This window comes from Cynocephalus volans, chromosome 3 (assembly GCF_027409185.1).
Source record: "Cynocephalus volans isolate mCynVol1 chromosome 3, mCynVol1.pri, whole genome shotgun sequence".
Classification (NCBI taxonomy): domain Eukaryota; kingdom Metazoa; phylum Chordata; class Mammalia; order Dermoptera; family Cynocephalidae; genus Cynocephalus; species Cynocephalus volans.
The window spans coordinates 51,871,951-51,898,633 of NC_084462.1; the positions used below are offsets into that span (position 1 = coordinate 51,871,951).

General features: G+C 38.2%; 1 protein-coding gene across 3 annotated transcripts in view; it reads right to left on the reverse strand.

The window, feature by feature from the left end:
- Nucleotides 1-26,683, reverse strand: part of SV2B (synaptic vesicle glycoprotein 2B) — a 184,014-nt gene that overhangs the window by 20,792 nt on the left and 136,539 nt on the right. For all 3 annotated transcript variants that reach the window (XM_063089757.1, XM_063089755.1, XM_063089756.1), the window contains 4 exons: nt 25,533-25,622; nt 21,609-21,719; nt 20,665-20,753; nt 11,611-11,775 (listed from right to left, as the gene is read on the reverse strand). In XM_063089757.1, the coding sequence (XP_062945827.1) occupies nt 11,611-11,775; nt 20,665-20,753; nt 21,609-21,719; nt 25,533-25,622 (455 nt within the window). The remainder of the gene's footprint in view (nt 1-11,610; nt 11,776-20,664; nt 20,754-21,608; nt 21,720-25,532; nt 25,623-26,683) is intronic.

A 26,683-nucleotide genomic window follows, 5' to 3' on the forward strand; every position in this document is an offset into this window, starting at 1 on the left:
AGACATTAACCCCTGAGTGATTGATTCATCCAAGGGAAAAAAGGAGACTTGAGACCAAAATGGAAAACACAGAAAGGCAGAAAAGGGAGAACTTCAAGCCAAAAGGTACTGGAACATTATTTCCAACCCAGACTAGTTCCCCATTTCTTAGCTGTTTGTTTATAAGTAGGGAAGGGATCGAGACACATCTGCGATACTATCCATCAACCAGGTAGTTCCCAAATGCAGGTCCATGGAGCTTCTGCATCAGAATCCCAGAAATGTAAAATAATATGAAGTTAAAATATTGATAAGTTCTCACTGCCTGAGGAGCTTTAAAAACATGCAGGTCCCCAGACTGGTCCTAGAATATTTGGAAGCAATAGATTTGTGAGGGTCTGAGATTCTCCATTTTTAAAATTGCCCCAATAAACATGTGGGGAAATAGTCACTTTCATTCACACTGTTGGCAGAATATAATCAATGTAGCCTCTTTGAAGGACAATTTTGCAAAATTTAAAAAGCACATTCCCTTTGACCCAGGAATACCATCTCTCTTGCTTATGTATTGAAAGAGATACACTCACTGAACTTCACTGCGACATTGCTTATAACAGCAATGGATTACTACATACATACATAAATACATACATACTTACATGCATACATCATAGATAGATACAATGGTACTTCAAAAAGTTCATGGAAAAATAGAATTGAAAATAATACAAATCTTTCCATGAACTTTTTGAAGTACCCTCATAGTTATCATACATTGTAATACCATGTAGCATTATAGTAAATGAGGTAGATCGACATGCATTAATATGGAAAAATCTTTAAGCTATATTGCTAAGTGAAAAAATCAAGATACAGTATAGAGTTTACACATGTGGCCATTCGTGGAAGAAAGGGTAAGGTACACATTCTTCCAAGAGTTACACAAGAAACTGGCAGAAGTGGTTGGTCCTGGGGAGGTGCAATGGGGGTTAGCAATGAGATAAAACATAATTCTCACTTTACACCAAGTGTATTCCTTTTTCACTTAAAAAAACTCAGTTAATCAGGGAGTACACACTTAGATGACTTTAAGGTGCAGCCACATTTGGGAGCCACTGCACTACTCCAACTCCTGCATAAACTTATATTTAAAAATATTATATTTAAAAATATATCTCACATACATTAACATCATCCTCTGTTGACTATATTTAACAAGCCTGGTCAAAATTTAAGGCTGGAAGGGTTGGGATGTGTCTTCATGTGTAAATAATTACAACCCATTCATTCATTCATCCATGCATTCATTCGTCTACATATTCAGTCTTCAGCAAACACTTACTGAGCACGGTAGTAAGTGCTATGAGTTCAGAGAGAAAAGAAAAACATGGACCTTGCTTTCTGGTCTAATTGGAAAAAAGAATAAGCCAACAGACAACTCCAATATAGTGGGAACCACAGAGAGAGATAGCACAGGGTGCTGAGGGTCATTGTTCCATTCCACGGCCACCAGATAATTCACTCCATGACCACATATGATGGCCAGTGTCCCTTACCCTTCATGCTATATTGTGTTCTGCTCAGAAGCCTGACCTAGGGCCATCTATCATTAGCTTCTGCCAAAAGACCTCCCACCCAATAAGAAGGCCTGGGCAAATACAGGTGCAAGAGAGGTCCCCCGACCACTTGCATCAGAATAAAATAGGAGGTTACTATTAAAGACTCAGTTTGCTGCATTCCAACCCAGACCTCTCGAACCATAATTCCCAGAGGCAGAGACCAAATAATTATATTTAAATTTATGAAACCATTATACAAAAATTTGAGAATCATTGGTCTAGAAAACCAAGTTATTTTGAATAATTTTTCTTAGGGCCAAATTTACAACACACTTTTAAAACAGGGCCTCCAAAACCTATCCCTGAAAGTTTCGGTTTTCCAAAGAAAAATGAATTAGTAAGCCTTTTGTTACAGGAAGATGCCTCTGACTTCAAAATTCGTACATTAGATGTGTTTACTCGGGAGAGCTATTCCTGGAGACTGCCTCAGGCCTTTGCCTTTCTTAATATATCCTCCTCTTTAATATATAATAGCCTGGTGATGTGGCCTTCAGTGATATTTTAATATTGTTCCAAGTGTGTGTGAGAAAGCAGAGCCATAAATCATAAATGGGTCTGACGCAGGCAGACCTTAAAATGTATCTCCAGAGAGTTATAAAAAGCCAAAGTTATAAGGGAGAAGATAAAAAGAGAAAGGGTCAACACATATTTTATGAGTCTTTATATAAATTATCTCCTCCAGTCTCTAACTTATACACTGTACTAGTGTCACATTCCTTATTCAGGAAAATTTAGGGGATGAAAGAAAAGTTAGCAAAAGTATCTTGTGGAACTTTCCCTTTAAGGAAAGAGAAGCCATTGGCAATCTAGGGTTTAGGACAGAATTATTATTACAAACGTTTTATTTCAGGTACCCTCAGGCCCAAATGCTTAGTCCACCAAGTAATCTAAACTCTGCCAAATCACATGATGTTCCAGTCCTGATGGTATCACCCTCAAATAACTCAGTCTAGTTAAAGAGATAAACAAGAAAACAGACAATTCAAATTTAGTATGATACTTATCAAGAAAGAGGTATGCTCTAAAATCACTTCAAAGGGGGCACTTTTGATCCAGCTGGGTACAGCACAAGGTAACTTATTCTGAAAGAGGATTAAAAGCTCTCCAAGGAAAGACAAGGAAGGATATCCCAGGCAGAGCGAACAGCACATACAGACACAGAGCCATGTTACAGACACCCTTTAATTGTCTTTTTTTTTTTATTAGAGAATTCTATTTCACATAAATTACATCACCTTTTAGGGAGAAAATAAATAAAGGATATGGTTCCCAGAAGTCACACAGATACATACCCCACTACAATAAGCCCTCCAGGCACAGTGAAGTGAAATACAGTTCTCCAGAAAATAACTGGAAATACAGTTCTCCAGAAAATAACCTGGGCTCTCACATGTTATCTCATATGAGGTCCTAATCTGAGGTAAAGCAAAGCACAGATAAGAGGATCATTCACTTCAGAAAATACATGCTTGGGCCTAATTTGCTTGAAGAATGGAGAGAACAAATTCTTGCCAGCATACTCTATAAAACATTTTACGTTCTCCACATGTAGACATCAGGCCTTTACCCTACCTCTAACACCACTCTCCAAAAAAATGAAGAGTTCAACTTTCAGGACTTACCCACCCAGAGATCTCAAGAAAATCTCTTCCCCCCTCCAGGGATTTAAAAATCTATTAAATAGGAGTATTGAGGAGATGGCTTTTTCCTCCTTTAGTATATGATTCTACAAATGAGGAATATCTTTAACATGTATAGCCCTGAGGAAGAAACACAAGAGTGGACTTAGGAAATGACCATCTTACTTCCCCAAATATTGAAATATTATTTCATGGAGAATCAGGAAATGTTTATGACCTGGTGCCAATGTCAATCAAAAAGGCTCTCTAGGGACATACATTCTTGTGCCTCAGTGAGGCTGCCAGTAAATCCAACTTCCTCTCTTACTCTCAAGGCTATCCACATACTGAAATCATTATACCTCATGCTGTCTCTTTTACAAAGATCTTAGCATATTTACCACCTTTGGGAATAATAAGGAATAGAACATAGGACAAAAATGAAAACAAGAAAGATAAAAGCAATTATTAAATTAGCAAGAGAAAAATAGAACAAATTCATGTATAAATATAGTTACAAACATCTTTTAAAAACACTAACCAGGCCAAAATTTGGAAACAATTCAAAATACCTTTAACTGGTACATGAGTAAACAAAATGCAGTAGAGCATTCATGTCATGGACTACTACTCTACAATAAAAATAAACAAACTGCTAAGCATGCAATAACATCAGTAAATCCCAAATGCATGATGCTAAGTAAAAGAAGCAAGTTCAAAAGGCTTCAGAATATAGTATGATTCCATTCATGTTACATAAAGATCACTGGTTGCCAAGGGCTGAGAGTGGGGAAAGGACTGACTACAAAATGAATGAGGAAGTTTGGGGAGTAATGGAGATATTCTGTCCCTTGCTTGTGGTGGTAGTTAACAACTGTATGCATTTGTCAAAACTCACAGAACTGTACACTTAAAAGGGTGAGTTTTACTGTATATAAATTATATTTCAATAAAAAAGGAAGTTCCAACCAATTTCTTAGGCAACCATAACAATAACAAAATCCAAACCAAGCTCAACTGCTGACTAGATTGACTCAATGCAAAAGAGGAGGCATACCCATTTCTTAGTCTCTACTGTCGTATACAAGATAACTGACATGCAAACCAAAATTATAAGACACACGAAGAAGCAAGAATAAAACAACATGATGTCAAGACACAGTAAGTTAAAAACAAGACTCAGACATGACATAAATACTGGAACTACCAAGCAGGAAGTTTAATATAATTATTATAAACATATTAAAGACTTAAAGGAAAAGGTGGATAACATGCATGAACAGTTGGAGAAAATCAGCACGGAGATGCAAATTATAACAGTCAAGCAGAAATGCTAGAATTTTTTTTAAAAAATCATAGTGCAGTAACAGATATTAAGAATACCATTTATAGACTCATCAGTAGACTCATCATAGCAAAGGAAAGAATTACTAAATTTTAGATAACTCAAGAGACATTACCAAAACTGAAATGCAAAGAGAAAAATAAGGGAGGGGTGGGAGTGGGACAGAAAGGAGTGCCTAAGAGCTGTGGGAAAACATCAAACAATCTAACATAGGAGCAATTAGAATTCAAGAAAGAAAAGAAAGGCAAAATTTGGCAGAAGAAATATTTGAAGAGATAATGGCAAAGAACTTTCCTAAAGTAATGAAACAGACCAAACAAAAAGTCTAAGAAACTCACAAAACCTCAAGTAGAGTAAATACAGAAGAAGAAGTAGGAGGAGGAAGAAGAGACCTAAATGATGATATTCAAATAGGTGAATACCAAATACAAAAAGAAAATCTTAACAAAGCAAGAGAAAAAAAATCACAGTACACACAGAAAAGCAAAGATAAGGCTATAGCAGACTTATCATAATGTCCACAACCCAAAAGACAATGGAGTAAAATCTTCAAGTTTCTAAACCAAAAAGAACTGCCAATGCAGAATCCTATATCCAGCAAAAAATATACTTCAAAAAATGGAGAATACCTTTCAGACAAACACTGAGAAAACGTATTGCCACCATAATTGCACTACAAGAAATACTAAAGAAAGTTCCTCAGGCATAAGGAATATAACACCTATTTACATTTGAAACTTGGATCTTCATAAAGAAATGAAGGTCTCTAGAAAAGGTTAAGTTAAAGGTACTTATAAAAGACATTTTTTCCTTATTTTTAATCACTCTAAAAAGTCATTGACTGCCTAAAGTAAAAATAGTAGCAATATACTGTATTTGTACAGTATATGTAAAAGTAAAATGAACAACTATCATAGCATAAAACAGGAGAGGGAGGAAATGAGTGTTCTTTTGTATGCTGTTACACTACAAGTGAAGTAATTAACATTATTTGAGGGTAGACTGTGATTAAGTTAAAATGCATGTTGATAGCTCTAAGGCAACCACTGAATTTTTTTAAAAAGTGGAATATATAATAATCCGATAGTGAAGGTAAAATGGAATTATAAAAATAATTAATCTAAAAGAGGGTAGACAAAAGAAAAAAAAAGAATAAAAACAGATGAAACAAATAGAAAACAGCCAGAACGATGAGGGATTTTAGTCCAACCGTATTAATAATTACAATAAATATAAATGCTCTAAACACACCAATTTAAAGATAGAGTCAGATGGAGGGGAGTAATCTCACTATACGCAAATCACAAGAAACCCACTTAACTAAAGATATACATAGATTAAAATCAAAAAAAGAAAAAGAAAAAATAATACTATGCAAACACCGACCAGAAGAATGCTGGACATTCAAATAATATCAAATAAAGTAAACTTAGAACAAGAACATAACCAGGGATTACGAGGAATATCACACAATGATAAAGGCTTTAATTTACCAATTATATGTAATTATGAACGTGTATGCACTTAACAACTGAGCTTTTTAAAAAAGGAAGTCTTAACACATTTAGATTTCTAAGAATAAATATAAAGACTGCATTATCTGGCAATAACACAAATGTATATAAATAATCAATAATTAACATCATTTTGCCACTTAAAATGCATTTCTAAATAACTTGTGACATGAACAGGAAATATTAATACAAATTATAAAATACATACTAGTAAATATTAAGTTATATGATGCAATAAAGCTGAAGCAAGAGGGAAATGTATGCACTTAAATTTATTCGCTTTTTAAAAATCAAGAAATATGGTAAAAAAAAAAAACAAAAAATGAGCAAAGAAAAAAGTAAATCTAAAGAAAGAAATACTAAAGAGCATTACTGATCCTTTGGAAAGATTGCTAAAATATTGCAAAACTCTAGGAAGACTGATTGTAAAATAAGACAAAAAGCACAAATAGATGGTACTAGTTCTGAAAAGGCAGAATTTATAATTACAGATCCAATAAAGATTTTAAATATCATAAGAGAACACTGTTTTATGCCAATAAATTTTAAAACTTTAAAAAATATTTTTTCAAAAGAAGAACTAGCTTACCTGAATATATTAATATCATTGAAAAAATGACTTGGTAATCAAAATCTATTGTCTCAATAGATGGCAATTTCAGATGGTTATAGTGGCTGGTTTCACCAAACCTTTAAGGAATCAACAACCCTTACCTTACAGAATTTGTTTTAGAGAAAGGAAAAAAGAGGATATAACCTTGATGACAAAGCTAAACAAGAGCTGTATAAGCTAAACATAGATTATATACTGCTACTGAAAGTGCAAATTAATGCAACCCCTTTGGAGAACAATGCTCACACCCTTCCACCCAGCAGTTCCACTTCTAGGTAGATAGACTAGAAAAATTCTTTCATTAGAACATTCTTTGCACATTAGTTATAATAGCAAAAAATTGTCAGCTATTTAAATGTCCATCAAAAGGGGAACAGATGAATACATTATGGAATATACATATATTGAAATGTAAATTAAATTAAATTGAGTTATGTAGCTATGTTAACCAATACAGAGAATTCTTGAAATCATAATTTTATACAAAAACAAGTTGCAGAATTTATACTATAATAATTAGATATCTACCTAAATAACATAGTATGGTGTCTATCTAAAATTTGAAACATGCAAAAGACTACAGTGTTTATAAATACATAAATATATAGGAAAAGCGTAAAATATGCATGAACGTCAAACACTAAATGTATGACAGTAATAATTATCACCTCTGGAGAGAGAGAGGAAAAGCATCAAGAAGGGTAACACAGTACGTGATGTTTAATCTACTTCAAAATCTGGAGTAAATGTAGCACAGCCTATGATTTTATAAAGCGAGGTGCTCTGAATACGGTTGTTTGTATTATTCTCTATTCTCTGCATATTTAAAATACTTCAGAAGGGAAAAGAAGAAAGAAGACAAAGAACCCATTATTTGCAGATGATAGGATTACATAAGAACAAGAGAAAAACTGTTAAAACTAATAAAACAGCTCAATTAAATACAAAACGAACATCCAAAAATCAGTAGGATTCCTATTTATTTGCAATAATGTGTGATTGTCTGATAGGAGAAAAGCAATCCCATTTTCAGTGGCCAAATAAAATATCCAGGAAGACTCTCAATGAGAACTATGCAAGACCTGTATTTAACTACAAAATTTGACTGAGAAATTTTCCTAGCTCTGCAAGATGATATACATTACATGTCAATATTATCACTTTCAGATGTGGAATCCGAGGTTTAGACAGGTCAGAGACGTGCCCAGGATGGCTCTGCAGGTTACTGACCAAACAAGGCTGGAACCCAGCTCTGCCACTTGCGAAGACCTAAAGTGCAGAAGGTGCATTTACTTTGCCCACCACTAACTTTTTCAAGGACCTTCACTGCTGAAGTTCTTATTTACGCCCCAGTAAAAGGAACCTTAACAGTGCGGGTAACATTTCAGTGCCACGTGTGAAACCAGCCTTCTCTTTTCCAATCGTGCCTTTGGTTTCTTGCTCTCTCTCCACTCTCCGTGCCCCTAGTGTACTTCACACCTCATGTTAGAGCTAAATCTGCTAAACTTCCTTTGCATTCATTTTCAATAGTTTTCATTCACCTCGGACCTTTAACAAGAACTCAAGAGAGCTTTTCTCCTATTCTTCACTAGCAAATCATCCTCGTGAACAGTTCCCACTTGAGGTGCCACCCTGAGTAGGGACCAGCGTCAACTCCCTTTCAGCTGTGAGGAAACCCCAGGATCACGACATTACTTCCTGGGTCGTAACCTCACACAGACAGGAATCGGGCACATCTCCCTGATGTCCAAGAAAGTTTAAGTCAGATAATCCCCTTTCCCCATCCTAACCTTCACAGAAGACCCGCCAAGCAGAAATTTCTTCCCAGGAGGACAGGGTAAATTAGTTAATTAATTAATTAGATAATACATACTCTGGGAGGAAAATGTATCCTCTTTTTAAATAACAACAAAAGAAGCCTGGCCTGACATTTTGGCTCAGGATTTAAAACATGAACTTATTCTTTTGACATTCTTGTGCTTTCCAAAAACTCACAAGTTCTGAAGCAAAAGTTGACTGGGAACCCGGACCCACCCTATCCCATAAGATGCACCCGGAGGCTGTAGATGATGCAGATGATCCTGGGAGCAGTCAAAACTAATCTGAGCACTTCTGTTTCTTCTTGAAACCAAAGGGATTGGTTTCAAAGAAGGAAAAGGTTTAGGTTTCAATATGATTTCCTCTATGAACAAATCTGTGGGTGACGTCTGAAGCCGTGTTTACATAAAAGTGATTTTTCCCCATGTGTGATAGTCAATAAAACAGCAAAGTGTGGATAAAATCAAAGGGGAAATACTGGCATGAAAAGAAGAAATGCCCTCAAGAAAGCTTAAGAACATCAGTTTACCCGTGGTGTAACCCTCCAGAAAGGCTTGGGTTTTCAAAAATGAGTTTTTCAGCTCATGACCAGCAGATGGCAGCATAACTCAAGAAAAGAAACCAGGGTCGTGGCGTCCTTAGATCAGTTTCAAAGGTTCCTAATCAGTCCAAGAAGAAAAACACCCCTTTCGTTCAAAATTTTCTGGGGAAAGAAATTATGGGCTTCAAGTGATAGTGGTTGAATTTTTAGGATCCATTGGTTAAGAAGCACATATATGACAAAAGTTACAAGTAACTCATTACAATTTTTGAATGAATTTATATCTTAATAATCACATGAAAACATCTACATACATTTGAAAAATAAAAACACAGTAGAACATCCATGTGAAGAATTTTTACATACTCTCCCAGTCAATCCTATGCATTCTTAGACCTTGGAAATAACTGAGGTCCCCAGTGGTCCTGGATCTGCAGAAGGAGACCACCGGCTTCATCGGCCCTTATTTCTCCCTCACTCCCACCCAGCAGTCTGCTGAGAACTTGGGGATGCCGAGAAAAGTTAAAATGACAGCGTAGACCAAAAGTCCCCGCTTTCTGCATAGCTGAGTCTTAGAACTCCAGAGCCTGGCTGTTGTAAATCACAAGGACTCTGATGTTGCAGTTAACTTGCTAATGCAGAAAACACCATATAAAACAAAGCCTCTGTGGGAATGGAGAGTTTCTCAGAGACAATATTTGCAGTCATCAAGAATATAGGGTCTGGAGTCCAAATGCCTGAGCTGGGAGACAGATGTTTCTATTTGTATTAGCTGTGTGATCTTGAGCAAGTTACTCAACCTGTCTAGTCTGTTTCCCCACCTGTAAAATAGAAAGCATACTCCTTGTTGCCTGGAGTTGCTGTGAGGATTAAGTGAGATAATCTATGTAAGGCAGCTGGCACGTAGAAGTGTTTAATAACATTGTCATTATTGTCATTGTCACCACTAACACTATTATTACTCATATCATAACAGCATATCACTGAACACTGAGAACATCATAAATGAGGTTTCCTTTAGTGAATCCACCTCTGCAGGGAATTGTGTCACATCATGGGTGACACAGAGTCATCCATAATTTCCCTTAGTTTTCAACATTTCCAAAGAGTTCAAATAAAGCAACATCTCCTCCTTGGCAATGCCAACACAAGATCTCCTGACTTATATTAAAGAGCTGAGAGAGTGAAACATCTTGGGGGAACTGACCTCTACCATCACTCGAGTTGGAGCTGGCATTCCTGGAGCAGCCACTCTCAGCAGATCATAGTGACTCTGAACTGTCTGTGCAGAGGATGTGTGGGCATATGGGTATGAAGATGTCTGTGAATGAGCTTCAGCATTTCAAAAAACCATCTGAAAATTTGAACTTCATGTCCAATGGTACGTGATCACAAACCTTCCTCCCCAAAGGTCTCATATTTATAAAAATAATATTCCTCCTTTTATTTAACTATTTCACCCTAAATAACAGTGAACCTTTGCTAAAGTCTGGCTTGTGAGAACAATATGGACTAGATTGCAGGAGGTATCCTCCCTGGACTTCACTCAGCCATACGTCCCTTTCCAAAGTGGCTAGCAGTCAATATGGGCAGGGACTTTACGGTGACATCAGACACACAGAACATTCACTGGAGGTGAGAATTCATGGTGTTAATTTTATATTGAGGTGGGGTAGTAAATGTTGACATTATCTGAGCCAAGATATTTCTGGTGCCACCACACAGCCCGTGGTCACTCACTTACCTATGATTCACAACCCAGTGAATTTGCTGAGTACAATTAAAGAAGGGAAAGAACAGCTGTGTAAATGCTCAGCGTAGTGTATAGTGTGGCCTGGGCTAGGTATAGCTAATGTCCTGCCTTGACCCATTTTGAGGGTTTTAGAGGGCAGCCTCAAAGAGGCATTCGTAAAGCCCACCAGGCAGGACTGTCCATCTCATTTGCCCTAGAACTAGAAAGAGGAGGAGTAACATGGATTGAGGAAGCAGCCCCACAAACATGTGGGCAGGACTTTTCCCATACTCCACTGATTCTTTTTTCCCCAAAAGACAATAACACTCCTGGCTGGCCATGGATCATATTGATCGACCCTCATAGGAAATATTAGGTGAAAGAATTACAAAAGGTAGTGCCACATTCACCTTGGCAGGGAGAGGCTTCCAGAAACAAAGGAAAAGCTCAACAACCAGGCAATAGATTGGTCGGGGACCTCAGCAGGGACAGCTCTGGGCCCTTTGACTAGACAGGCACCATAAATGTAACACAGCTTTCTGCTAATTTCCATTAAAAGTTCAAGTTCTTGGCAAAGATGGCCAGACTGACCGTCCTCAGCCAAATGTCTCCATCCTTGGATGAATTAGCTATAGCCACGAGGTGAGGAGTGACTGGGAGCCGGCACAATACAGACACATGTCTCTGGCAGCCGTGGTCAATTGTGATGACTACAACAGCCTTGGAGCTCATTCCCTCCGTATTTAATTCTTATCTTTCCAATGGCTCTTTCCCAAGGACAGTCCCAGGACTGTCACCCTATCTGAGGAAACCCATCGTCACTCACTTACTTATCATTCACAAGTTTCCCATGTTGGTGAATCTGATTTTCCATCGTGAAGTTGATTGTGGCACCGTACACATGCTCACCGAGAAACACCTTCATCTTAGACTTGTATTCTTCATCTTGGAAATACCGGATCATATCAGGGAACCAAACTGTCAGTCCATAGAAACTGTGATAGAGAAGACAGAATGTTGGAGCAACAACATGACTAATTCTTTCATGATCATAGTCTGCATTCCTGACTTGATGTAAATCAAACTCATTTTAAATATATTAATTTGGCTCATTATTAGAAAATCTAATATAACTCATCATATTAATAGATCTAAGGGAAAAAAATCATGGCTGTCTCCATGGATTCTGAAAATACATTTGATTTAAAAAAAAAAAAAACTTTTGGGCCGAGCCCATGGCACACTCGGGAGAGTGCGGTGCTGGGAGCACAGCGACGCTCCCGCCGCAGGTTCGGATCCTATATGGGAATGGCTGGTGCACTCACTGGCTGAGTGCCGGTCATGAAAAAGACAAAATAAATAAATAAATAAAAATTAAAATTAAAAAAACCTTTCATTTCTGATTAAGAAAAATAGATTAGGGATTGATGGACACCTCTCTGACACAGAAGAAAATACACATCTCAGCTCAAAAGCCAAACTTTTAATGAATAGTAAAACACTAAAGATATTTCCACTAACATTAGGAACAAGTCAGGGATGCCCATTATCACAACTATCTAACACTATATTGAAGGTCTTAGCCATCTCAATTAGATAAGAAAAAGAATGTAGGAATGTAAAATCACAAAGCAAGAAGTAAAACTATCTCTATAGCAGATGATATGACTTTATACCTGAAAAACTCAAGATAACCAACCAACTCAAAAAAATGGATGTTACACATATAAAAAGTGCTCAATCCTGCTTATAATAAGAAAAATACAATTAAAACCATAGAGTTAACATTCTCACCTACCGGATTGTCAAAACCCTGAGATTTGCTAAACACTTTGTTAGTGAAACTGTAGGTAAACAGGCACTCTCAGAGACTGCTGGAAAAAGAGTAAACTTATACAATACCATATGGATGAGAATTTGTCAATGCCTAAAAATATTACTGATGTATTTACCCCCTTTTATTTCTCAATTCCACTTCTAGGGATTTACTCCACTGATAAACCAGCCCAAATACAAGAAGGCCTACAAACACAGTCACTCATTGTAGCACTGTTTGCAATAGCAAAAGTCTGGAAACTTACCAAGACCCTGGTTGAATAAAGTGTGCTACTGTACTGTAAGGTGTTATGCAGATGTACTCTGCCACTGTTAAAGAGAATGAGGAAAATCTTAATTTACCAGTACAGAGAGATCACCAGAATATACCACTGAATGCAAAAAATAGATGCAAAACAATGTGTTTCTTTGAATAAGGAAGGAGAAAGAAATAAGAATGTATATATAATTATTTGCTTACATCTGCAAAAAGAATCACCAAATGATAAATAGGAAAATAAAAGATGATTATGTATAGGAAGCAGAAGGGAGTGGATGGAAGGAGAAGTGATAGATGTGAGATTTCTCTGTTGTTTCAACATTTGAAATGCATCACCTATTCAACAAAATGAAATTAAACACAAATAAATATAAGTAAAACATATAAATTATCAGTGAATTGAATCCTAGTCTCCGCCATATTTGGCTTCTGAAATGTTCTTCCCCACTTCAGATTGAACAAGTGTATACCTTTACCTGCTTGGGTCTAAAGGTCAGACCTCCATGAATAGGTACTGGAAGACATTAGGTCTCCCCATGTTGCTCTCATAATCAAAGAGATCATCAGACACTGTCCAGCAGAAGGCAGAAGCATGCACAGGGTCCTAGACAGAAGCTGTAGGGAGCCCCCACTGCCCAGCAGAAGGCAGGAGCATGCCAAAAACACCATTTCCGTGCAGGTGATCCACCACAGACACTGCCACAGACACTGCCACTGCAAGGGTGGTTTGCCACCACAGTAGCAGCCACAGCCACCATGCAAGTGGCCTGCCACCCACTTGGCTGCATTGACACAAGGCGAGTCACTGGTGGAGACCAAAAAAACGAGAAGAAAATTCTCTCCTCAAAGTCCACTCCAAAATAGTAGAAGAAGCATCTGCTCTACCAGACGATGAGACATAAACACAGAGATTCTAGAAATATGAAAACCTAAGAAAATATGACACCACTAAAAGAATACACTAATTCTCAAATACTAGACCCTACAAACAGAAAACCCTTGAAATGACTGAAAAGGAATTCCTAGCAACAACAACAATCTTACAGAAACTCAGTGAGATAGGAGAAGACTCAGACAACATAATGAAATGAGAAAAAATCCAGTATATGAAGGAGGAAATGTACAGAGATTAATAACTTTAAAAAGAATGTAGTGGAACTCATAGAAATGAAAGATTCACTCAATGAAATAAAAAACACAACTGAGAGCTTAAGCAGCAAGCTAGAGGAAGCAGAAGAAAGAATTTCTTATCTTGAGGATAGTCTTTTTGAGGTAACCAAGATGTGCAAAAAAAAAAAGGAAAAAAGAATTTTTAAAAATGAAGAAAATCTAACAGAGTGAGTTTACAACCTTAAGTGCACAAACATTCAAGTCATGGGTGTTCAGGGAGAAGAGAAAGGAAAAATAATTGAAAACCTATTCAACAAAATAATAATGGAAAACTTTCCAGATATAGGGAGAGACACAGCCTTCAGATCCAGGAGGCACAAAGATCCCCAAACAGATTAAATCCAAAAAGATTCTCCCTAAGACAAGTTATTCTCCCTAAGCAAGTCAAACTGACAAAGCTCAAAGACAAAGAGAGAATCTTAACAGAAGCAAGAGAAAAGCATCAAGTCACCTATAAGGGAGCCCCTATCAGACTAACAGCAGACTTCTCAACAGAAACTCTACAGGCCAGAAGAAAATGGGATGATATATTCAAAATACTAAAAGAAAACAACCCTGCCAGCCAAGAATACTATATCCAGCAAAGCTACCTTTCAGAGTGAGTGTTTTCCAGACAAACAAAAACTGCAGGAGTTCACCATCACATGACTAGCCCTGCAAGAAATTCTCAAGGGAGCCCTGCATCTGGAATCTGAAAAATGATAATCACTACCATGAATACACAAGAAAGAACAAAACCCACTAGCAGAACAAAAATGAAAACAAGAAAAGAGAAGAAAACTAAATCTCACCACCTCAAAAAATCAACAAATATTGAAGACAACCAATAAAAGGGCAAGAAAGGAATAAAAGATATTTAAAACATACAAATGAAATTGATAAAATATCATTAGTAAGACAATACCTTTCAATAACAGCCCTAAGTGTAAATGGGTTAAACTCCTCACTCAAAAGACACAGACTGGCTGATTGGATTAAAAATCTAGACCCAACTATATGCTGTCTTCAAAAGACTCACCTCACGTGTAAAGAGACAAACACACAAACTGATAGTGAAAGGATGAAAAAAGATATACCATGCAAATGGAAATCAAAAATGAGCAGGAGTAGCTGTTTTCATACTGGATAAAATACACTTTAAACCAAAAACCATAAAAAGAGACAAAGAAGGCCACCATATAATAATAAAGGGATCTATCAGCAAGAAGACATAATTATAAATATAAATGCACCCTACACCAGAGCACCCAGAGAGATAAAGCAAACTCTATTAGCCCCCCCCAAAAAGAGAGGTAGGCCCTAATACAATAATAGTAGGGGACATGAACATCCCTCTCCCAGCACTGGACAGATCATCTAGGCAACAAATCATCAGAGAAACATGGTATTTAACCTACACTTTTCACCAACTAGACCTGGCAGATATCCACAGAACATTTCATCCAAAAACTATGGTATGTACATTCTTCTCATCAGCATGTGAAACCATCTCCAGGACAGACTACATGTTAGGTCACAAATCAAGTCTCAACAATTTTTTTAAAACTGAACTCATTTCAAGTATCTTTTCAGACCACAATGGATTAAAACTAGAAATCAACAGTAAGTGAAACTCTGGAAACTATACAAATACATGGAAATTAAACAACATACTCCTGAAAAAACCTGTGAGTCCAAGAAAAAATTAAACAGGAAATGAAAACATTTATTGAAACTAACAAAAATAAAGACACATCATACCTAAACCTGTGGGATACTGCAAAAGCAGTACTAAGAGTGAAGTTTATTGCAATAAATTCTTACATCAAAAGAATGAAGAGATTTCAAATACACAACCTAATGCTACACCTCAAAGAACTAGAAAAACAAGAACAATCCAACCCAAAATCAGTAGACAGAAATAATTAAGACCAGAGCAGAAATAAATGAAATAGAGACCCCAAAAAATGATACAAAAGATCCTTGAAACAAAAAAAAAAATGGTTTTTTGAGAATATAAATAAAATAGACAAGCCATTAGCTAGGCTAACTAAAAAGAAGAGAGAAGACCCAAGTAAGAAAAATCAAGATGAAAAAGGAGACATTACAACCGATACCACAGAAATACAAAGAATTATTAGAGATTATTACAAACAACTGTACACACAAATTTGAAAACCTGGAGGAAATGGATAAATTTTGGACACAGAAACTACCAAGACTGAACTAAGAAGAAATAGAAAACCTGAACAGACCAATAACAAGCAATGAGATCAAAGCAGTAATCAGTAGTCTCTCAACAAGATAAGCCCAGGACTGGATGGCTTTACTGCTGAATTCCACCAAACCTTTAAAGAGGAATTAATACCAATTCTCTTCAAACTTTTCCAAAAAATTGAAACACAGGCCATTCTCCCAAACTCATTCTATGAGGACAGCATCACCCAGATACCAAAACCAGACAAAGATACAAAACAAAAAAAGAAAACTACAGGCTAATACCTCTGATGAACATAAACACAAAAATCCTCAACAAATAATAGCAATCAGAATACAGGAACACATCAAAATAATTAAGCACATGATTGAGTGGGATTCATTCCAGGGAGGCAAGGATGGTTCAACATCTGCAAGTCAATGAATGTGATACACCACATCAACAAAATCAAGGACAAAAACCATATGATTATCTCAACAGACACAGAAAAAGCATTTGACAAAGTTCAACATCCCTTCATGACAGGCTTTCACTAAATTAGGTGTAAAAGGAAAGTATCTCAACACAATAAAAACCATATACGACAAACTCACCACCAATATTATCCTGAATATTATCCTGAACAGGAACAAGACAAGGATGCCTACTTCTTACCATTCCTATTTAACATAGTATTGGAAGTACTAGCCAGAGCAATCAGCTAAAAGAAAGAAATAAAGGGCATCCATTCGAAAAGACAAAGTCAAACAGTCCCTGTTTACAGATGACATGATCCTATACATATAGAAAAGCCTGAAGACTCTACAGAAACCTCTTAGAGCTGATAAATGATTTAGGCAGAGTTATAGGATACAAAATCAACAGGCAAAAATCAGTAGTGTTTTTATACTTCAACAACAAACTAGCAGAAAAAGAAATCAAAAAAGCAAGCCCATTTACAATAATCACCAAAAAAGTAAAATACTTAGTATTTAATTTAACCAAGGAAGTGAAAGATCTCTACAACCAGAACTACAAATCACTGTTGATAGAAATTAAAGAGGACACAAAAGGATGGAAACACATTCCAGGCTCTTGGGTTGGAAGAACTCGCATTGTGAAAATGTCCATACTTCTCAAAGCAATCTACAGATTCAATGCAATCCCCATCAAAACACCAAAGACATTCCTCACAGAAATAGAAAAAAACAATCTTAACATTCACATGAAACAACAAAAGACCCTGAATGGCCAAAGCAATCCTGAGAAAAAATAAATAAATAAAGCCAGAGGCATTACACTACCTGACTCCAAATTATACTACAAAGCTATAGTAACCCAAACAGCATGGGACTGACATAAAAACAGACACTCAGACCAATGGAACAGAATAGAGAACCCAGAAGTCAACCCTCATACTTACAGCCAACTGTTATTTGACAATGGCAACAGGAGCATACATTGTGGGAAGGACGGCCTCTTCAATAAGTGGTGCTGGGAAAACTGGGCATCCATTATGTAGAAGTTTGAAACTAGACCTGTACCTCTGGCCATATACCAAAATCAACTCAAAATGGATTAAAGACATATATAAGACCCCAAACTATAAAACTATTAAAAGAAAGCATAGAGGAAACACTTCAGGATGTAGGTATGGGCAATGACTTTAGGGAAAAGACCCCAAAAGCACAAGCAACAAAAGAAAAAATAAACAAATTGGATTATATCAAACTAAAAAGCTTCTGAACAGCAAAAGAAACAGTTGGCAGAGCAAAAAGACAACTTACAGAATGGGAGAAAAACTTCGCAAACTATGCATCTGACAAGGAATTAATATCCAGAATATTCAAGGAACTCAGACAACTTAACAGTAAATAAACAAGTAACCCAATTAAAAAATGGGAAAAGGTGCTGAATAGACATTTCTGAAAGGAAGATATGTGAATGGCCAACAGACATGTGAAAAATGCTCAACATCACTAAGCATCAGGGAAACGCAAATTAAAACCACAATGAGATATTATCTCACTCCAGTTAGACTGGCCATTATCAAAAACACAGAATAACAAATGCTGACAAGGATGCAGAGAAAGGGGAACCTTTCTACCCTGTTGGTCAAACTGTAAATTAGTTTTTGGCTATCATGGCTAAATGGCTATCATGGGAAACAGTATGGAGTTTCCTCAAACAACTACAGATAGAACTACCATACCATCCAGAATCCTGCTGCTGGGTGTATATCCAAAGGAATGGAAATCATCATGTGGAAGGGATACCTGCACTCCCATGTATTACTGCAGCTCTATTTACAATACTCAAGAGTTGGAATCAACCTAAATGCCCATCGACAGGTGTCTAGATAAGGCAAATGTGGTATATATACACAACAGAATACTACTCTGCCAAAAGGAATGAAATTCTGTCATTCACAGCAACATAGATAGGCTTAGAAAAAATTATGTTAAGTGAAAAAAGCCAGGCACAGAAGGAGAAATACCACATGTCCTCACTCATAAGTGGGAGCTGAAGGAAGGAAGGAAGGAAGGAAGGAAGGAAGGAAGGAAGGAAGGAAGGAAGGAAGGAAGGAAGGAAGGAAGGAAGGAAGGAAGGAAGGAAGGAAAGAAGGAAGGAAAGAAGGAAGGAAAGAAGGAAGGAAATAAAGAAAGAAACAACAATCACAATAATTTCTTGAACTTTCAAAAGGAGAAAATGGAACTGGGGCCGCCAGAGGTGGGAAAGGTAAAGGAGGAAGGGGGTTAGGGAGAAATTGGTAAAGGGCCACAAAAAATATTTACATTGTGTACTGAAAAAATTAATCAAAAAAAAAAAAAGAACTGAGCTCAATAAATAAATAAATAAAAGAATTTCAGCAAAGCAGATAAAAACTTATTTCAGCTGCTTCATTTAAGTGAATTAAACTTAACTCTAAACTAGAATAAAAACACAAAAAACAAAGAGGTCATTGAAGCCTATTTAATTGCCTGGGGTGAGATAGTATGTCTTTGGTCACAGGCAGTGGTGTACAAAGATGGAAGTTTAAAATCTTGCTAATAATTTCTAGTTGATAATAGCAATTTAATGAGCACTTATTATGTGCCAAAAACTATTACAAGCATTTTATATGTACAGTAAAACAGCCCCATAATGCCACTAGTGGGCCCCAAAACTCACATAAAGAGAAAGGCCATGTTATTTGGAGGTTAATGAAATGACTGGGGTCCAAGTCTGCTGTTTAAGAGAGCAGCCAGCTAATTACCAGTCATATTACATTTTAGTTTTCTTTATTGGAGGCATCACATTGCAGAGTTTCACTGTTTTATCTGTTTGATATCTACAGCAACACTGATGGCTGCCTACTCAGCATTCTTTCCCTGCTTTCTCCCTGTGAACAGAAACTTGATTTTGTTCTGGTGTCAACCCTCAGAAAAGCTACCAGTATCTTCAGCTTGGAGGTAAATCATCATTAGTCCAAAACAACTGGAGGGCTAGCTGGTTAGCTCAGTTGGTTAGAGTGTGGTGCTGATAATACCAAGATCCGGGGTTCCATCCCTGTACTGGGCAGCCACCAACAAAACAAAACAGAAAAGATAAAACCATTGGGAAATCCCATCACCTTCACCAGTAATAAGTTCAGCCGTAGGCATGTGACACATATTTGGCTAATAGAACAGGAGGAAAAGTTGGCTGGGGGGTTCCTGAGAAAGGTTCTCTTGGTCTTACAAAGGAAGCTGAGCAATTAACAGTTAGTTAGCAGTAGCAATTAGTTAACAATTAACAATCAGTTAACAGTACCTTATTGCCTACTTGAAATTAGCTAGGAGAGTAGATCTTAGGTGTTCTCACCACACACACACACAAAAGAAAGTGGTAATGAGGTGAGGTGATGGGTATGTTCATTAGCTTGATCGTGGCCATCATTTTCCAATGTGTGTATATATCAAAACATCACGGGCTGGCCAGTTAGCTCAGCTGGTAAGAGTGTGGTGTTATAACACCAAAGTCGAAGGTTCAGATCCCCATACCAGCCAGCCAAAAGAAAAATCAAGTTGTACACTTTAAATATATAATTTTTATTTGTAATTACACCTCAATAAAGATAGTAGGAGAAAAGGGAAATTCAGGGAGAGGCAGCCTCTTCCTCCATGAAACATTTTCCCTTGTCAAAAGGATGCCTACAACATTCCAAGCATCTTTCAATCACGAAGAGAACTAGCCTGAGGCTGAGACTTCTACAGGAGCCTGCCTCTGTAAGGAATTCTTGTTACAAAGGATAAAAAGTTTCCTCGTTGTAGAAGCCACTGTGATGGATTACCTGTTACTTGCAGCCAAACGCATCCATTCTGATACAAACTCTACAAGTTAGAACTGATTGTAGTCCTCAATGTATAAATGGGGCAACTGAGGCATGGGTAAATTAAGAAACTTAAGTAAGATAGAACTTACCTTAAAGCCATGGTAAACCAGACCACAGCCAGAATCAATGTGTTCATTCTGTAGGGTCCCATCACACAGTACAGAGCATTATCCCAGACCTGTAACCCACACCAGAGAAAGATTGCTAAAGGAAGGAACTTGGGACTTAGAAGAGCTCATTTCCCAGATTTTCTAATAAATTTTCTAGTAAATATCCAGGAATCTATGGATAGAATGGGCACCCCATTATCTCCTTGAGACAGCAATTCTGTTCGAATAATAAGAAAAGGTTCTTTTCTTCCTGCAGGCTTGCCTCATGACCTAACTATTCTATAGCATTTTCCCTGGGAACATGGTATTTCATGAATGTGACTGAAAGCACACTGAATCTTCAGGCACTTAATAACCTTGAATAGTGAGTTCTGCTCCCTGCCAGTGTGGGCAGGGGTGATGTTCCAAACACTTAACGACCATACACTACGAACACCGTCCAGTCTCAATAGACACTGGCTGGTCGGCTGTCTCAGTACACAACAGCTGGCTTGCTCCCTGTCCATAGGAGCTAGGGCTCCGGAGAAATAGCATTGCCCTTTACAAAGACTTTCTTGGACATCACTAACAACCCTCAAGAGGCCATTTATTTCACTCACTTGCTCCTTCTTACGGTTATTTAAAGAGAAGGGAGAGGGATATTTACTCAGATTAACTATTTTACCTACACTCAAAATCCCGGCCTTGGGAAGGAAGATCAGAGAACACTTGAAATTAAGGTTTAGAGAGCTTAGACCTCAAGCGCACACCGCCAGTTAGAGGCAGACATGGGCTGGGACTTAGACATCCCCGTGCAGGATTGCTTTCTCTCCATTACACTGCCTCAGGTTGATGGGGGTGTTCAGGGTCTTTATTCTTTACCCACTAAGGCTACAGACTCCCCTAGAACCACCCTTGCTTCCAGTGTATGTCCCCATTCACACCTGTTTGAAAGTGGTGTTGAATCTGACCAACCAGCGCTGGTACCAAGTTCCTGTTGAACTTTGGATCTCAATGAATTCATCCATTTGCTTGGGAGTTTTGATGTTGGAAACCTGAAAAGCAAAGACAGAGGAGTCTTTGGTGTTCCTCTTGTTCTGTGATTCTTAATCAAGGTATACATAGCACCTCTTAGGGATCTTCCTCAGATGGATGTGTCCCACTGCAGACGAAATGAACCAGAATCTTTTCACTAAATCACGACTTTGGGAAATTTACATTAGTGGGTCCGCAATACACTGAATCTTATTTTCCCATAGAACAGTTAGCATCACCTTGAAATTCACAACATTATTCTTAACAGGTATCAACACACAGAAGTCTAGAACCCATGTAGGCAATAGCAAGAGGAAGGGAAGTTGTGTTTTTAAAACATGACAGAGGAAGAGAAATCATGACCTCCTTTCTATCCCTTGTAGAAATCAAAGAGATAGGGTGGGGGATAAGGTTTTGTATCTCAGCATTCACTTCAAGGCCATGGAAAGTGTTAATATACCCAATGGGAGCAGGTAACCCCAAAAAGCAATCCTGACTCACCAAGACAATGATTTTCAAGTTAACCAGATGCTTAAAGCAACCACTGAGTTGTATAACTAATCATGGTTTTAAGGAGATTCCTAACCATGCACACTCTTTTAGTCAAGTTATCAAGGTCCATGCTTGCAGACAATCTCCCCTAATTCATAGAACAAATCAAAGACCTCAAAAAAATTCAAAAACAGTTTCTATCACCTCCTCCAACAAACCTTCTGCCTCAGGATACAAAATGAGTCATAAGAGTGTCTCCATCTCTGTCTTCAGTCAAAGAACAAAGGAAGAGAAGCAGAAATGAGGCTGAGTAATCCACAGGGAGAAAACCAGTCCCTGAATATGAATAACTGACTCATTATTTCCTGAGCACTAGGGCAGCTTGGCTTTGCTTTTTCTAAACCCTAAAAACAGCAGTTGTTAAATTTTGGGGAGGGCCAGGCACCCGTGTGAGAATCTGGTAGAAACCTAGGCTCTCTTCCCTGAAATTGCAGGTACATAGACATACTGTGAGCTTCCCAGACTCCTACCACTCACAGGTATGCAGCCTTTGCAAATGTGCTTCTGCTTGGGGTCGGACAGGGAAACTTCAGAACTAAGAGGGCAGGCTCTGCAGCAGAACTCGTGGCTGAGCTGGCCTTCAAGTTACCTAATACCCTGAGGATATCATGAACCCTGGCTACAGCCAGGGGAGGTCAGAGGGGAAGGTTGACACCAAATCAGGAAGCACTTCTAAAAATCACACAGAAGCATTAAGATATCCACTCAAATGTAAGTTTTTTCCTTTCTTTGCTCCTTGAGGGAAAAAAAAATAGCACCATATTCCCTAGAGATTTGGAAGTGGGTGTGTGGACAACTTTGAGCACAATTACACTAATTTACAATTAATTAGAATACTTGTCTTTGATTCAGTCTAGATTAGAATATGGCCTGTGTTTATATGTGCTCAGCAGAATACTTCAACTCCTTCCCCTTCCAAAGGTTTCCCTGGGAACAGGGGCCAGGTGGCAGTGCAGAAGCTCGTAAGGCAGGGAATAGAGTTAGTAAGGCCCAGAGCTCACAACGGAAAGTGAGGACAGAGGCACCCAGCGTCAGCTGTGAGCACCACCTGCGATCCTGACCTGCCCTAAACTCTTCTTCCAGGCTCTGAGTACATCTGTGAGAACATTAACCGAGGGGGAACCGCAGGAACAAAACGGGTAACACCGTCAAGGTGGGCTGAGTATTCAGCCCTGACCGCCAATCACAAGCCAGCTCTCTGAGATCATCTGGTAGTTTCTGTCTTTTTTTTTTTCTCATTTCCTGGCCCATTCAGCCGTTTACTTCTACATAATCGGTATGATCATCAAGTCATTATGGAATATTGAACCCACAGCCTTTTCCATTCCTTTTTCCTTTTGGGTAAAAACTACTAAAAGCAGAAGTTATGGGTCAGAACCTAGCAACTGGAATACACATTGCGATAACATACACAATTTCAACATTTCATGGCCCTACTCATTGATTTCTGCTGAACATTCTTCCTCAGGACATGCTCCCATCCCTGAAATGAGGAACTCTGGTCCTGAGATAAAAGGACTTTGTCTGTGGAAATTGGAGTTTTTATTGATTTCCATGCTGAGATCTCATTCTTCAACATTAGGCTGCTTACATTTGTTAAAATAATTAAGTGGGAGGCCATTACACTGAGGTGGCTCTAACACCCTGGGTTCCTGCATAAGGAAACCAAGCAGACAAAAAGAAATAAATAATAAGAAGTTAAACTGTTAAAAGGAGAGAGAAGAACTGTAGTTAACAGAGACCAGAAAGGGAAGGAAGGGGAGGGATACTGAGAGGCTGATTAATGGACACAGAAGTATGGTGTGATAGGAAAAATAAGCTCGACTGGTATACAGTGGAGTCAGAATTCTATAATCAATAATGATTTACTGCATATAACCCAACAACTAGAAGATAGATCAAATGTGCACATCACAAAGAAACGACTAAGTTTTGCAATGACGAATATGCTAATTACCCTGAATAGATCAGCAGACATTGTATACATGTATTGAAATACAACTCCACACCCCATAAATGCGTATAATCAATATGTATCAATAAAATTTTTTTTAAAAACATAACAGAATTTTTTTTAAATGACTTTTAAGGACAATCATAGGCAGCCAATTAGACATTAGTCATAGTGCCTTGAACTTCTCACCAAGGTAGTACAAAGAAGGAAATTGCTGAAAGTTTAACCAATTGAATAATTTCTTTGCTCTGCTTCTACATTCACCCTATAAAAGCTTTCCCCTCATGCTCCTTCAGTGGATTCCCAAACCACTTCTAGTCTGGAGCTGCCCAATTCATGAATCCCTGTCTACTCAAATAAACTATGATTTTAATGTGCCAGACTTTATCTTTTAACCATTAGAATGGGTTGTCAAGAGAGAATGTGGGATCATTTCTCTAAAAAGGGGCTCTCAGTAGGACAAGCATATTTGTTGGTGTAGGAATGGTCCGCCCAGAAACAGCAGTCAGGAAACTCCATGTGGGCACCACCACGTGAAAGGTACCGCAAGGGCAACCCAGGGTAAGATGAGAGTTGGAAACGGTTCATAGTTTCCAACTAACAGGACATCTTCATGGAAATCAGCATTTACAGTTTCTTGCTTTTTAAGCCAGCAAAATTTAGGCTAATAGCCAAGGCTGGTAAGGGTGTAGAGAAGTGGGTTTCCTATTGCTTGTGGCATTGTAGACTGGTACAAACCTATTGAAATGTAATCTGGTGATCTCAAGAGCTGTAAAAATATCCATGCTCTTTGAGCCAGTAATTTTATTTCTGAATACATGCTAAGAAAAAAACCCAGAACATTAGGGAAGAAACTATGTACATGAGAAGGTTCATTGTAGTAATACTTACAGGAACAAGGTAATAAAACAGGGTGAATAATCTCTAACATTAGGGACATGTTCAGGAAAACCGTGTTAATGATCTTAACACTAATTGTTGATTGAAATGATGGCTATGAATACTATGAGGCAACGTACAAAATGATCACAAACGCTGTTAAATAACATGTCTATGTAAATGTACACATATATGCTTAGCACCACATAAATACAGCTAGCTGCTTCTTTCATCATTTTTTAACAATTAGCCACCTAAGGAAAAACCTAGAAGGATGTCCATCAAAATTCAAAGAACAATTTTGATCAAGTTATAGGACCGTCAGAGGTTTTATTCTCATTTTGACAAATTTTCTGTTATGCGATTATATAATAAAATTATTTTTTAGCAAAACAAAACAGTAAAGAGGAGAAGCCCCTCTTACTGGCGGAGGTGACCACACACTCACCGTGAACACCTTCTCTGGGGCCCCCTTCGCCCTCATGTTGGTGTCATGGACTTGCTTTAGAATCATCCAGGCTTCATCATGTTTGCCCATCTGGTAAAACCAAGGAAAGAGACATAAAAAATCCACTGCGGAATATGCTCTCTGTTCATCAAAGTGGGTGCAAATACCTGGGTCTGAGGTGATCAAGTATGGACTCATTACTATCTAGGGCTTGTGAAAGACTAGGTTGAGTTTCCACCCCAAGCCATGCTTGGAAGGGTAAGGTCATGCCTTCAAGGTGTATACGCTAGGCATTATTGTCATTGTACTCGCACCCTTCGCGGTTATGAGGTTGAATGGACTGCAGTGTGAGGAAGCCATGTTCCTCACTGACTAGATGAAGCAAAGAAGCAACATGTCATGGGTTCAGTTTTGTCCCCTCATCCCTCAAAAAATGTTGATTTCCTAACCCCCAGGACCTCAGAGAGTAAATTTATTTGGAAATAAGGTTGCTGCAGACGTAGTTAGTAAAATTAAGATGGGGTCATCCTGGAGTAGAGAGGGCCCCTAATCCGATGTGACTGGTGTCCTTATAAGAAGATGGCCCTGTGAAGACACAGAGACAGGGGGCATGCCATGTGCTAACGAAGGCTGCTGAAGAATCAGGAAGGGACAAGGAGATATTCTCTATATATTTCACAGGGAGCATGGCCCTGCCGAACTGTGAAACAGATCTGTTATTTCAAGTCCCTCAGTTTGTGGTACTTTGTTACAGCAGCGCTAGGAAGCGAGTACACAACAAAGGGTCAATTTTGAGCTAGCCCTTGTTAAGAAACTTTCTGCTGCATCTGCCTCCTGATCCATGGGACAAGAGAGGATCTTCAAACATGGAGAACTGCTCTGCAGAGAGCTCGAGACAGAGGCAGATAAGTGGACTCTGGACTGGGGCTGGGGGCACCTCGGAGTCCGGCCCTGTGTGATTTCTGCAAGCATGAGAGTCCCCACAGTTGGAAGACTCATCTCTCGGGACAGCAGGTGCAGCCTTTTGGTGGGTAGGGGCCCTGTGTAGCTAAGAGTCCTGAAGGGCTTGGGAGCAGGGACAAGCTTTATCATGGAGCTCGTTGCCACAGCATGGAAAAACAGAATAAGCATTACAGACTCTCTAATCAGGA